Below are 14,026 nucleotides of genomic sequence, written 5' to 3'. Positions count from 1 at the left end.
TACTTGCCAGGGAGATGCTGAGCTGTCTGACCCCCAGTCACGGTCTTCCTGGTTGTTTGAAATCCTGATTATTTCGTCCCTTCTGCTGGGAGCTGCCACCATGGCCCAGACAAGTACTGTCACTCATGTGTCTCTTTATTAGTACGAAATGCAGAGGGGACTGCCTCCTCTCCAAGCCAGGCAGGGCCCTTTATCCCACACCCCCTGCCTTGCGAACCCACTTAGCACAGAGTTATATTAGGAAGTTTAATTAGCAGAAAACAAATAAGTAGGGGTCCCAGCTGGAACCCAGGCTGTGTCCCCTGCCGGGGGTTGGATGTGTCTGAACAAGTGTTGGCTGGAGAGGCTTTTTGTATGAAGGACAGAGGACAGCTCTCCTCCTAGGGAAAGACAGAGGCAAGGAAGTAAGTTTGGCCCCGTCTCTTGGAGGCTGAGTGCTCAGAAGTCCAAGCAAGAACCCTGAGGTTGACTGGGTCTCTTTATGTCACAAGCGCACCCCGAACCATGCGGTGGGCCCAGCAGTGGAATGCGCTGATCAGCTTAAATCTGGAGCTGGAGTGGTCATGGCTTCCTCCAAGAGAACCTGAGCTTCATGGGAGACAGGTGAACACCTGAACCAAACTCAGGATACCATCAGGAGGGAGGGAGGGCGACGGAAGCAGGGTAGGTAGGCAACATATGTCCATTAAAAATGCGATAGGAAGGCAAGAAAACCAACATTTAATGAACGCTACCAAATGCTAAGTGCTTTGGAGTATACTAGCCTGGTGATCGCCTTATACGCTCCACGAGGTGGGTACTATTAGGGAATTGAGGCTCAGAGAGGTTAAGAAATCTGTATAATGTCACACAGCTGGCAAGAGGTTCAAAGTTGAGTCTACCAGATTCTCAAGTCCACGTGATGTTTCCACTAAGTCTTTGTCTAAAATATACTTTTATTTTCATTCAAGGTGATGAGAGGGAAGGTTACAAGTTTGGGCTGGGTTGATTGCTGTCTCAGGCCACATGTACACAGCAGGTCGGCTGAGGCTCTGCTCCATGTCGTTGCTGTCCGCACTCTGAGAGCCAGGTTTCCGGAGCAGCCACTCTGGGAACCATCGCTGGTCTCAGTGCCAGAGGGCAAAGCTCTGGAGGGTCTCACTCGGATAATTAAATGCTCCAGCCTGGAAGGGACACCATCACTTCCGCTGGCCGCTCACTGGCTAGAATGAGCCCATGGCTGCTCCCATCACAAGCCATCCTACCTACCATGTGCCTGGAAGGCCCAGAGCCAAAACATCTGGGGCAGAGGAGTGATGGCTACCAGAGTTGAAGCAAATGTGAGACTCTCAGACCAGGTGCTATGGACTGAATATCTGTGTCTCCCCAAAATTCGTATGTTGAAATCCCAGCTTCCATGAGATGGTGTTGGGAGGCGGGGCCTTTGAGGGGTAATTGGTTCATGAGGGTGGAGCCCCCAGGACGGGATTCTTGCCCTCATAAGAAGAGACTCACAGCTTGCCTCCTCCCTCTGCTCTCCCCAAGGCGAGCGTACAACGAAAAGATGGCTGTCCGCAAACGCGAGAGGCAGCTGTCACCAGATACTATATCCACCAGCATTTTGATGTCGGACTTCTCAGCCTCCAGAGCTGTGAGAAATAAATGTCTGTTGTTGAAGCTCCCCCAGTCTCTGGAAACTTCTTACAGCAGCTGGAATGGACTAAGACGCCATGTTCCATGGAGGTTCCTCAGGCCACCACAGGGAGCAAGGAGAAGCCCAACCCCATTCCCTACCTTCTATCTTTATTTATATAAAACTCAAATGTTTCTATATTAAAAAGTCTATATATGTTTACACGAAGAATGTGTTCTATTCCTTTTAAGACTATCTCTGAGGTCCCAGCAGCTCTAACATCCTGTACCCACATGTCCCCACCGGGCCCTGATTAGAACCTGCTTGAAGACAACAGTTCTCACCTTGACTTCACCCCAGAGTCACGAAGAAGCTTGTAAAAATCTCCATGATGCACAGGCCTCACCCTAGGCCAATTCAATCAGAACCCCCGAGCTTGGAGCTCAGACACAAGCAATGGGGTAAAGCTCCCCATGCAATTCCCGGATGCACCTGGGCTGGGGTCCACTGTCCCAGGCACAGCCCGGAAGAAGTCTTGAGCTCTGTGTGTTATTCTTACCTCCCAGGGGAGGGCCGTAGGAGAAGCCAGAGATGGAAGTCTTGGCTCAGCCAAACAAGGCAAGAAGTGAGCCGCAGGAGGCTGAAGAGAATTTGGTAATTACTCCAACTAATGGTTCCAGCTCCGGGCCCAGTGGGAAGTGCTGTCACTCCAGGCCAGGCCTGAGGAGGGCGTTCTCTGGGAGCTCGGCTGCTGAGCAAACAGGAAGCACATCTGGAGAGGGATGTCCTCCCACAGGTCCCAGGTATTCAAAAGTCACACATGCACACACGCGCGCACACACACACAACACAGGCCACATGCACTCACATACAGACACATATGTACACACACATTTACACACGCATTTGCGCACCCTTTACAAACATGCAAACTCACCCACATATGCAACATTCCATACACGTATACACAAACACACACACTCATGAGTCTGCACACACAAACACATACTTACATCCACACTTATATATATATCTTTTTTGTTCCACGAGAAAGAAAAAAATCCAATTTTAGGGTGAATGAACCTCAGCCCTTGCCTGGTCCAATTCTCTCATCTTGCATGTGAGGAAAAGAAGCTCTGGAGAGGGTCAAGGAATGTGAGAAGCCCCCTTGTCCTGGTCAACTCTCCGTGGCTCTAGAAAGCACATTAGAAGGATTTTTTTAAAAAGAATCTCCTTTGCAGAGAAAGAGGTGACTGGGGACTCTTCTCTTGCTTGGCAAGGAGACAAAAGGGGCCCCTCTGCCCTCTCTCCCTAAGCAACTCGTCCTGCAAATGGGGCGACAATCCTTCCAACCTCACGGGTCCCAGCGAGGATTAACTAAGATGCTTCATGCAAAGGGGCCAGGGCCTTTCCTAGCGGTTCCAGAAGAACTGCACCTGGCAAATCCGAAAGTTTCTCTCTTGAGCAGGATGGATGGGCTGAACAGAGACACAAAGACGTGAATGCAAAGCAGGAGGAGGAGGAGGAACCGATGACTGCGTGGGAGAACGGCATTGAGAGTGGGGTCATGGGGACACTGTTTATATGCTGTCTGCACACTTCCTGTTTGCTAAGTGGTCTGTTAATTAAACCTCTACACGCACCTGGGTGGTCAGAGTACTTCCTCCTATTTCAGGGCTGGGAAGGGGCGGGCAGTGGGAAACCGAGGATCTCTTAACCTGTCAGAATTTAAATTAAAAAAAACTTTCTCATTACCTTTTAAGGTATAAACACAACGCCTGTGTGTTGTGAATAATTTCCAGCTACTGGCTCTTCCTCCATCCACACCTCTGTTCCACTTACCAGAGGGAACACTGTTAGAATTGTTGTGTCATCCAGACACTTGTCTATCTGGATCCGCAAAGGTAGATATAGATCCTTAAATAGATGTTTGATTTTTTAAAAATGAATCATACTCTGCGTCTACTTGCTTTTGTAAACCTAACGATAAGTCACGGACACTCTTCCAGGTCATTGATACCCACTCTGAAATGGAATCCACACAAGGAAAGGCCACACAAGCATTTGATTCTTTTACTTATTAATTGGCAAAATAATGCAATGGTGCCCTTCATAGTCACCTCCAAAGGCAATCACTGAGTTTTTTGAGTATTCGTTTGTTTGAGTACCATTGTGAATGCAAAGATTTTTATACATACATTCTGCTTCAATTTATCACATTGTTTATTGATTGGTTGATTGATTGGTGCTCAAATTCTTCCATCTTTGGCCATGGGAGCCTTCTTTAATTGACTCTTAGTTCCTTTCAACAGACCTGGTAGTCTTTGATGTCCCAACCTCATCTTGTACATTTCCTACCCTAGACCTGGAATGAAAGGATCTCTGATTCCTATAGTAGGAAACAACATTTAGAGACCATAACCTAGTGGGTAGGAGTGTACATTGCTACTGGATTGAGGGTTTTTTGTTGTTGTTGTTGTTACTGACCCAATAAGCAGTTAGGCTCATTAGTTTGAGTTTTATTTGTATATCTTAAAGACCATTTTCTTGTTTTGCTTTTTTTAAAAAAAAATGTAAAATTCTTACATTTTCTGGTCAAAACTGTAAAAGAAGATACGTTCAGAAAAGCCGAGAGGCCAGCCCAGTGGTGCAGCAGTGAAGTCCACTTTCATGGCCCAGGATTCGCAGCTCGGATCCTGGGCTCAGACCTATGCACTGCTTGTCAAGCCTTGCTGTGGCAGGCATCCTACATATAAAGTAGAGGAAGATGGGCACAGACATTAGCTCAGGGCCAGTTTTCCTCAGCAAAAAGAGTAGGATTGGTGGTGGATGTTAGCTCAGGTCTAATCTTCCTGAAAACAAAAAAAAAAAGAAAGTCTAGATTTCTTGCTTTTTTCATTTCTCCTGTTCTAGCCCTCTTCTTATAGGTAAGCATTTTTAATTAATGTGTGGTTTATTCTTCCGTTGTTTATATTTGAAAATATAGCAAATTTTCTTATGTATTTATTGTTTACATACAGATATATATTTACACAAAGGATAACATATTATACATTCCCTTCTATACTTCTGAACATGTTTCTCATATCCATACATAACTAAAAATTGGATGAGAGAAGCAAAAAACTGTTGTCTTAAAATTGACTTTGGGGCCAGCCTGGTGGTGTGGTGGTTGGGTTCAGGTGCTCTGCTTCAGCAGCCCGGGGTTCACGGGTTCAGATCCCAGGCATGGACCTACACACTGCTCATCAAACCCATGCTGTGGCAGCAGCCCACATGTAAAATAGAGGAAGACTGGCACAGATGTTAGCTCAGGGACAATCTTTCTCACACACACACACGCAAAAAAATTGACTTCGTTGTATTATATGGTGTTTTCACACTGCCATTCCAGGCCACAGGGTCCCTTGGGGCAAGAGGGAGGAGGGGAGTGACTGAACAGGGGGCCTCTGGGACCACCATTACCACTCCAGCCAGAGCAGCCACAGAAGCAGCCACTTCTGTTCTACATATTTGGCGTCCATGTCTCATTTGGTCTGAAAAATAATTCCTGCTACCAAAAGAAAAATCCCAAGACAAAATGGCCACAAGCCAATTGTCAACCCAAACCACTGATCCTGGCCTCTGAGAGAGGCTGTTCGGAGAGCACAGGCCTCGTGTTAACTTTGCTGTGCTGGAGAAGTCCTACTGTCTGGGGTTGCCTAAACCTTAATCCCAAGAAAGCCCTTGTGGGAGGAAAAGTTCTCATCCATTCAACAGTTGGGCAAAGGACCTGATCAATCATTTTGTCCACATCTTCAGTTGAGGGAATCCATTATGCACATTTATGAAACATCATTAACTTTGCATAAGGGGGCAGGAAAATACAAACAAAGGAAATTGAGGAGACTCCTAGCATTTCAAGCAAACTGACATTTGGCCTTGAGTACGTGAAATTAAACCTGCTTTCCAGATGGGGTATTGAATCAGCTCAAGAATTCGCAGCCCCAGTGAAAGTAGGTACGCAGGCTGATTTTCTTTTGCTATTTGCCGTACTTTCTTCTGCCACCTGGAAAAATTATCTTGCTTGTCAGAGTGGGCAGACAGCTGGTGTGAACTCCATGCATACAGACATATGCCACACACATGTTCAGGCCTCATTGGACATGTCATGGCTGTACCTCTGGTGCCTGGCACAAAATAAATATATTTTGGATGGATGGATGCAAATATTCCTCTCCATCCTCATGAACCACATGGAGAGGAGTCAGAAACTTGGCTCATCACTCTGAAAAGATTGTTGTTATGGGCTGGATTGTGTCCCCCAAAAATCATATGGTGAAGCCCTAACCACCACCCCCAGTACCTCGGAATGTGACTGTATTTGGAGAGAGGCTTTAAAGAGGTGATGATGCTAAAATGATGTCGTATGGGTTGGCCCTAATCCAACAGGCCTGGTGACCTTGTTAGAAGGGGAGATTAGGGCTGAGTCATACATGGACACAGAGGAAAGGCCACGTGAGGACACAGAGAGAAGACAGCTATATACAAGCCAAGAAGAGAGGCCTCAGAAGAAACCACATCTGCTGACACCTTCATCTTGGACTTCCAGCTTCCAGAACCATGAGACAATAAATTTCTGTTGTTCAAGTCACCCACCCCGTGGTATTTTGTTATGGCAACTCTAGCAAACTAATACAATCGCCAATCTCCATCCCAGACTTACTGCAGAAGTGATGTCAAAGAAACATTTTATGTGGATAGCATTTCCATTCCCATACGGCATAAGCCATGAGAGAATAGTTCCGAGTATGTGTTCCATGATGCTTGGAAATCCAGTGTATCTATGGGACTGGCCCAGTGTAAGAGTGCCCTTTGTGAGGTCATCATTCCACTCTGGCTAGATCTCCACGGAGGGAGACATGCCAGCTTTTAAAGACCCTTGAGGAGCCATCATGCCTCACTTCACAAACCTTCTTTTGAGAAACATCATTAGCAGAAATCTATTTGATACCACCAAGAGGAAGCAATGCCTGCAGTATTTGAAGACCCTGAGAACGCTGCAATACGATGGATTTAAGACCGTATATTTGGGGGAAGCTGAAATCCCTGAAAGCCTTGTCACCGGGGAAGATTTTAATGACGGATATTACATTCAGACTCCAACTTGGTGTATTGTGCATGCCGGTGGTAGTCAAGGATGGGTGCCCTGGAAATATCGGATGTTCCTAAGAGATGAGTTATGCGTCAAACAAGAAGACAACCTCTTCTTCGAGTTCTGTGATGCAGCAAAGAAGGCCTATGGGAGGTGCGCCATTGTGGTCAAAGAGAGAAGGCTGCAGGATGAGATGAGGCCAAAGGAAGATAAAGAGTCAGTCATTAACTTAACGAGCATCGTGTGTTGCCCTGAGGTGGCCAAGTCCTGTGGCCATGAACTGCTCTCTCTGCCTTCCCCTTACAATTACCTGAACCCTTTAGACACAGCCTGGTCTTTTCTGAAATGGTTTATCATCAATAACAGAAAGGAGTTTTGTTTGCAGTCCATTGACAGTGTCTATTCTTACCAGTATATACTTTTAAGTGATTTAATTAGCAAAGGGATTGACAGGATAAACCCAAGCAAATGGAAAACACTAACTAACAAAGTGCGGAGATGGGAAAACTACTATCTTGGTAAATTTTCTTGAGGGTGATTCCTCCAACAAGTGGTGGGACTATGCTACAGGCATGGTCTTTACCAACTCCATTGGGCTCGATTCTGGACCACTGCAGCCAAAGACACTCCAACAGTGACCTCGCAGGGATGCTGTGAGGACTGAGGCTCCTAAAGGCATTGGCAAAGTACTTTAGGTTCACTGGAGGTTTCATTAAAGGTCATTGGTAAATTAGGGATCTCGACTTCCATCCCGTTAAGGCCTCTCTGAGGGCTATGTCACAGGGAGGATTAGAGGCAATCCAGCCTAAACCAGCTTGGCAGTGAGCAGAGCTAAAGGTTGTGTGTTCAAAATTTTGGTCTGAGAAACAAATAGAACCAAGTGCGTAATCACAAAAAAGTTGAAATTAAGTAGTGTGCCAACCAGTTTCAGCCCACCAATGTAATCCACAGGAAGCCAGCTTGCCAGCAGCTGGAGATGTGGTCCAGACAGGCTCTCTCCTTCCCATTGCGTGAAAGCAAGGCAAGAAGCATCCATGGAGGTGAAATCCCATCCAGATGCTCCAAGGCAATTTGGTGGTCCCAATAAGAACCTGGAAAGCTATCACAGTGATTGGTTCAAGGGGGACTTGATGGGTGAACAGGTGGAGGGAACGGGGTCTGTGGAACCCCCTTACCCAATTCATCTCCCATCCCAACCCAAGAATCCCAACAGGAGGTCATAAAACTTTGTCATGGAGTCGCATCTCAGCGCCCTGAGAGCTAAGCCACGTGCAGTTGGTGCAGCAGCACCCTGTTCCAGTTTGGGGCTGCTGCTGATGTAGATTGCAAGGATTTATGGTGATATTTTTCACTTTTATAGAAAAAGGCCTGCCTCCTATTAAACACATCATGAAGTTCACTCTTGTTTATATCTGTTCAGATAGTAAGTTTACAATGGAAGTAATTATTCTGGGGTGTAATTATTCCCCAGTAACTTCTGGGGTTGGCCTGGTGGCGTAGTGGTTAAGTTCGTGCGCTCCGCTGAGGCAGCCCAGGGTTTGCTGGTTCAGATCCTGGGTGTGGACTTAGCACCGTTTGTCAGGCCATGCTGTGGTGGTGTCCCACATAGAAGAACTAGAAGTACTTACAGCTAGGATGTACAACTATACTAGGGCTTTGGGGAGAAAAAAAAAAGAGGAAGATTGGCAACAGGTGTTAGGTCAGGGCCAATCTTCCTCAGCAACAGAAAAAGCATACCTTTAAAAAAAAACAGAGATCTCTTCTAGAGGGTGACTAGTTGATAAACGATCTAAGGGGAGGCTCTAAAAAAATAAAAGTAACTTCTGAGCATTTCTACCCAACTCCTAACAGACTTGCCCATTTACAGGATTGTGAGCGGGGCTCCTGCTGGCCCAGCACAGAAGGCATCAGATTCCTTGCTTGTCTTCCTGCCCTGCTTCCTTTCTGAACCTCCCCGCATTATTCAGAAACGCCTTGTCCAATGAAAATAGATGTTCAATGCTTTTCGGCCACCAAGTGGTGGACTTCTGTAGCATCTTGTCCTTGTGCGTTTTATCTGGGGATGAACTGCGCCTACAACTGCCGACCACATGGAACCAGGCCATGTCAGTTGTTGCACAGCCCACTTTACAGCCCATGGTGTTGTGCTTGTTTCCCATGGCTGCTGTAAGAAACTACCACAAACTTGGTGGCTCGAAAAAACCGAAACTTATTCTCTCCCAGTTCTGGAGGCCTGAAATCTACAATCAGTTCCATTGAGCCAAAACCAAGGTGTGGGCAGGGCCACGCTCCCTCCAGAGGCCCCAAGGGAGAAGCCATTCCTTGCCTCTTCTGGTTTCTGGTGACTGCCGGCATTCCTTGGCTTGTGGCTACATCACTCCGACCTCTGCTTCCCTGGCCATGTTACTTTCTCCTCTTCTGTGTCAAACCTCCCTCTTATGAAGACACTCATGATTGCATTTTAGGGCCCACCTGGATAATCCAGAATCTTCTCTGCAGATGGGATTGAGTTGAGGATTTTGAGATGGGGAGGATTTTTCCACATAAGGTCACATTCACAGGGCCCAGGGATGAGGACCTGGGTACCTTTGGGGACCGTTTCTCAGCTGACCACAGGTAAAGAAAGTCTTCTCCTCCCAACTGAACTACCACATTCCCCATCAGCAGTTAACCGGGTGAAATAACCCTCACCGCGTGGGACACTTGTGTGGGCTTTTTCACCACCTGTGTCACGTATGTTTCAGAATTCAAGTTTCCTGAGAGCAAGAAAGAGGACTCAACCCTCCCTGCTGACTTCACTGCACTGGCACTGTGCAGGCCCAAGTGTGGGTGGCCCGGGTTTGGGGACATGAGTGCATTTTGCCCCAGCATCACATTCATCACACACCTACCCAGAGTTAAGCACTCACAGCTACACTTGCTGAATCATTTAATCTTTGCAATAGTCTGTGATGTAGGAATTACTGTTTTCTCCATTTTCAGATGGGGTAAACTGAGGCACAGAGTTATGTAACTTGCTCCTGTGCAGAGGAGCTGTGGTTCAAGGCCAGAGTTCATGCTTAGAGCCATTATTCACACTGCCTCTCTACTAACAAGCGGTTCATTTAATCCTGATTGCAACCCCATCAGGTAGATTCTACCATCTTCCCATTTTACGAGAGGAAACTGAGATGTCAGGAGCTCACTTGGCCAGTCAGATTCCAGAGCCCAGGAGCCTAACTACCGAGCCTGGCTTAGTTATCGAAGGCCAGCTTTTCCCTTCTCACTCCCACAGTTCATGCGGGGGAAGGGCCGCCTCTGACATCAGACCAGACCTCCTGGCAAAGCAGCCATCTCCAACTGGACACCACAACAGAAACGTATTCTAGCAGGACACTGAGCCAGAGGCGGAATACCTCTTGAAGACACGTTACTTGGCGGTGAGGAAACAATGGAAGGTCTTTAGGTTCTCAGATGAACAAGATAAACCAACTGGAGCTATTGTTGTTTGAAAACCGAAACGATCTAGTGAGACGAATTCAGGGTTCCAACCCTCTGAGGCCTTGTTTAACTGTCAGGCAGGCGAGTAGGGGGAGAGAAGGTCCATACAACCAGAGAGACCAAAAGGACCATGTTTAATGTGCAATTTGGATTGTCTTCACAACTAAGAGACGCTGCTTTATACTAAGCATGGAAACTTCCAGCAGAAAGTAACGGAAAGGGCGCTGGGCTTTGGGGAGGGGGTGGACCTAGTTGGAATCTCAAGTTGATGAGACTTTGGACAAGTTACTTTCCTTCCCGCAGGCTCAGTTAACTCACTGGTAAACTAGTCTTGAGGCCTTTAAAATGCTTAGCACATGCCAACCCACCTCATCGTGTCTGGCGCCTCCTGAGGGCCCAAGAACCTGAAGCTCCTATTCTTACTGTCCAGCCCCAGGTTCCAGCAAGTATGGCTACAATTATACCTGACGTCGCTGACCTCATTTCCTTTTCTCTCCTTGAGGAAAATTCTTGCTTCTTCTTATCATAGGGGCATAATAAGAGCAGACACATCTTAAGATACTGTGATCAAAGGAAACTCCATTCTCTGGCATTTCTTCTGAGATCATCTGTGATGGGTTAGGAAGTCAATGACAATAAGAGGTTTCTTCCAGTGGTGTGGACAGGGAGGATGGCGCGTGCAGCCCAGAATCTCTTGGGGAGCAGCCATGTGTGGCGTTTGCATGAAATAAAAAGTGGGTGACAGTGCCCAGCAACCCCGCGTGTCTGGACACATCCTCTGGGAGAGACTTTACGATGTCGGCGGCGCTATTCCCCCGAGACGTTGGCTGACGGAACTCCCGCCCTCTCTGGTCCTCACCATCACCAACAACCACATCCCACTCTCTTCCCGTGGGCCAGGGCGACTCCTGAGAAGTCGGTGGTGAGTTGGAAAATGGTGCAGCCCTGGAAAGAGCCCAAAGGTGTCAAGTGAAGCCGGATACCCCTGGCTCTGGCCTTGTCCATCCAAGGAAGGTCCAAGCCCAGCGGGGTTGATGGAGCCGCGTCTGGCCCAGCAGGGGGTGGAGCTGCCCATCCAGGCAGTTCACACTCCTTCTATTTGTGAAGGTTTTATGTATACAAATCATTTTTTTTTAAGGTATGCTTTTGTTTTGGTGAGGAAGATTGGCCCTGAGCTAATATCTGTTGCCAATCTTCCTCTTTTCTTTTTTCTCCCCAAAGTCCCAGTACATAGTTATATATCCTTGTTGTATGTCCTTCTAGTTCTTCTATGTGGGATCCTGCAACAGCATGGCTTGATGAGCAGTGTGTAGGTCTGCGGCCAGGATCTGAACCAGCGAACCCTGGGTGTACGAACTCAACCACTACGCCACCAGGCCAGCGCTATACAAATCATTGTTACATACTTGATCTCATTAGGTTCAGACGACCACTCTGTACATGGGCAGGGCAGTGACCTTTAAGCTCGTTTTACAGATGAAGACAAGGCCAGGCATAACTGATTCACCTGGGGCACGCATACCCGTACTGACAGGTGGCTCAGGGCTAGAATCCACGACTTCCTATTGGGAAGCCCTCACACCCCTCTCCAGCTGGCTCCATGGGCAGTTAGGATTGGGTTGGGCTATGAGTACTGGAGATGTAACTACAGAGATTTAAGCAAAATAGACCCAAAACAAGAAGTGTTAAAGTGGCAGTTCACTGTTAATGAGATGGATCCAGGTTCATCAAGAACCCAGGGTCCTATCTTTTACTCCACTGTCCTAGAATTTGTTCTATCCTCAAAGCCACTCAATAGTCCAAAATGGCTGCTGAACAAGCCATTGCATTAGCATTCCAGGCAGTAGAGAGGGAGAAAGGGAAGAAGAGGGGCTCATTCCTTTCCTTTTAAGGGAACTTCCAGGAAGTCCCACACAACACTTCCACTTAAATCTCATTGGCCAGACTTTGTTGCAAGGGAAGCTGGGAAATATAGTCTTTTATTTTGGGTGGCAGTGTGACCCCAGCTAAAAGTCGGGGTTCTAATAGTAGGGAGGAGAGGAGAAGGAATATTTAGGTGGCAATGGCAGTCTCGGCTACACTCCCTGCTCTCCTTCCTTTTGGTGTTACCACTCATCCACTCCTCAAACATTTGAGCACTTTCTAGCTGCCTGGTAAAGTGTGCCAGGAACAGACGTACCAAAGAAGATGAGCTCAGGCCCTCACAGAGGTCAGGGTCTGGGGGGCGGGGCATCTCTCGGTCAGTGGGAGGCTGGAGGTCAGGGTGGCGAGGGCTCCCAGTCTAGCGCCTGGTGCTGGGGAGATGGGGTCAGAGCCACAGGAAGAGAGAGACTGGAGCAGAAGTCAGAGGAGGAGCGAGGATTTCATCATGGGCAAAGGAGGGGGACAGGAGGGCCCTCGAGGCAGGGGCTCGTGCAAGCGTTCAAGTCTCCCCGCTTCCTGGGGCACAGGCGTGTGAGTGTGTGTGTGAGAGAGACTGCATGTGTGAGACTGTGAGAGGTGTGTGTGTGTGTGTGACCTTGTGTGAACGTTGTGTGTGTGTTAGCTGGAGAGTGGGGAGCAGAGTGAGAAAGGCAAGCGGAAGGAGAGGAAGAATGGCAGTGGGACAGGGACGGGAGGGGAAAAGGAAACGATAGCGCATCCTGTGCGGGGGGCCAGGCTTTCTTCTGCAGGGAAAGGAACCCCAAAGGGTGTTGAGCAGGAAGACGCCCCTTCAGTTCGGCTGTGGAATCACAGCCCTTCCCACAAGGAGGCCACTCCAGGTTGAACCCTCTGGGTGAGTTTTCAGGCTGGACCACAGGCAGTGAACAGGACCCACAGGGACACAAGCTACCTCCCCCAGCAGATGTGGCGGCAGCCAGGGCCCTGCGGTTTCTGATGGGAGGGGCAGTCAGGACTCAGGCCCCTGGCTGGCCCAGCGCTTACACGTCTGCACACCCAGCCCGGAGCCCTCCTTCCTGGATCTCCATCTGAGGCTGGGTCTTCAGGCTCCTCTGCTGACGCCTCCTCACAGAGGGGAGGGGACACCTGGAAGACACTTTGCCCCGCTGTGACTCAGCACCCAGTACTTTTCCAGTCTCAGTCCTTCCGCCTTGCCTCCCACCCCCATGCCAGGGTCCATAAAACAGAGCCTTCTGTTTGCAGTCAGTCAACAGGGAGATGACCCCCGTCTGCACGGAGCCCCCTGACCTGGACAGGTGCGCTGTTCCATGGAAGTGGGATGGGAAGAGCCGGGGTGTCCTCGGGTTTAGATTCTTGCTTGTACCGTCTTGTGCCCTGGCAGTAAGTGGCTAAAGGCTTAACCCTCGTTTTTGGCTTGTTGCTCCTTCTGACACCTGATGGCTCGGCTCTCTTTCTCTCTCTCTCTCCCAGCTCAGCCAGCCTCCTGACACTCATAAGCACCTGGAAGCGGGGGGACACCGGACACTGGAGGGGGCTGGGAGGACGGTGCTCCACCTGACGGGAGAAGGGAGAGGGGAGGGGGTTGCAGAAGCTGGGCTCCTCGAGGCTCTGGTCAAGCCCCAGGGGCTCTGCCCAATGCACCCACACCCCTCCCATTTGGAGCAGAAGGCCTTGCCTCAAGCCAAAAGGGAAACTGAGGCCACCAGCACGGCTTCCCTCGACTTCCCCTTGCCCTGCACTTATCAGGGGCCTCAGTGCCCTGGCCCCAGATGGCCCCCAGGTTCCCTCCCCACTTCCTCCGGCAGCCGGTCTCCCTTCCTCTGCTGTTGCCTTCAGCCTTGATTCTGCTCAAGATCCTGCTCAAGCTCCCGCCTTCTGGAGTAAACCTTGCCCTCCAT

The 14,026-nt window shown here is 48.8% G+C and overlaps 1 protein-coding gene across 1 annotated transcript; it reads left to right on the top strand.

Annotated features, from left to right (window-relative positions):
• Positions 1-6,407: 6,407 nt before the first annotated feature.
• C18H21orf140 (chromosome 18 C21orf140 homolog) lies at positions 6,408-7,410 on the top strand. Its single transcript, XM_014843758.3, has one exon. It carries the CDS (start codon positions 6,547-6,549, stop codon positions 7,276-7,278), a length of 732 nt encoding a protein of 243 aa, XP_014699244.3. The 5' UTR covers positions 6,408-6,546; the 3' UTR covers positions 7,279-7,410.
• The last annotated feature ends 6,616 nt before the right edge of the window (positions 7,411-14,026 follow it).

This window comes from Equus asinus, chromosome 18 (genome assembly GCF_041296235.1).
Source record: "Equus asinus isolate D_3611 breed Donkey chromosome 18, EquAss-T2T_v2, whole genome shotgun sequence".
NCBI lineage: Eukaryota > Metazoa > Chordata > Mammalia > Perissodactyla > Equidae > Equus > Equus asinus.
This window is presented reverse-complemented; position numbering and strand designations above follow the sequence as displayed.

What these genes read in the sequence shown, in the direction of transcription:
- C18H21orf140 (XM_014843758.3), top strand. Translation starts at nt 6,547, where the DNA reads ATGCCTCACTTCACAAACCTTCTTTTGAGAAACATCATTAGCAGAAAT.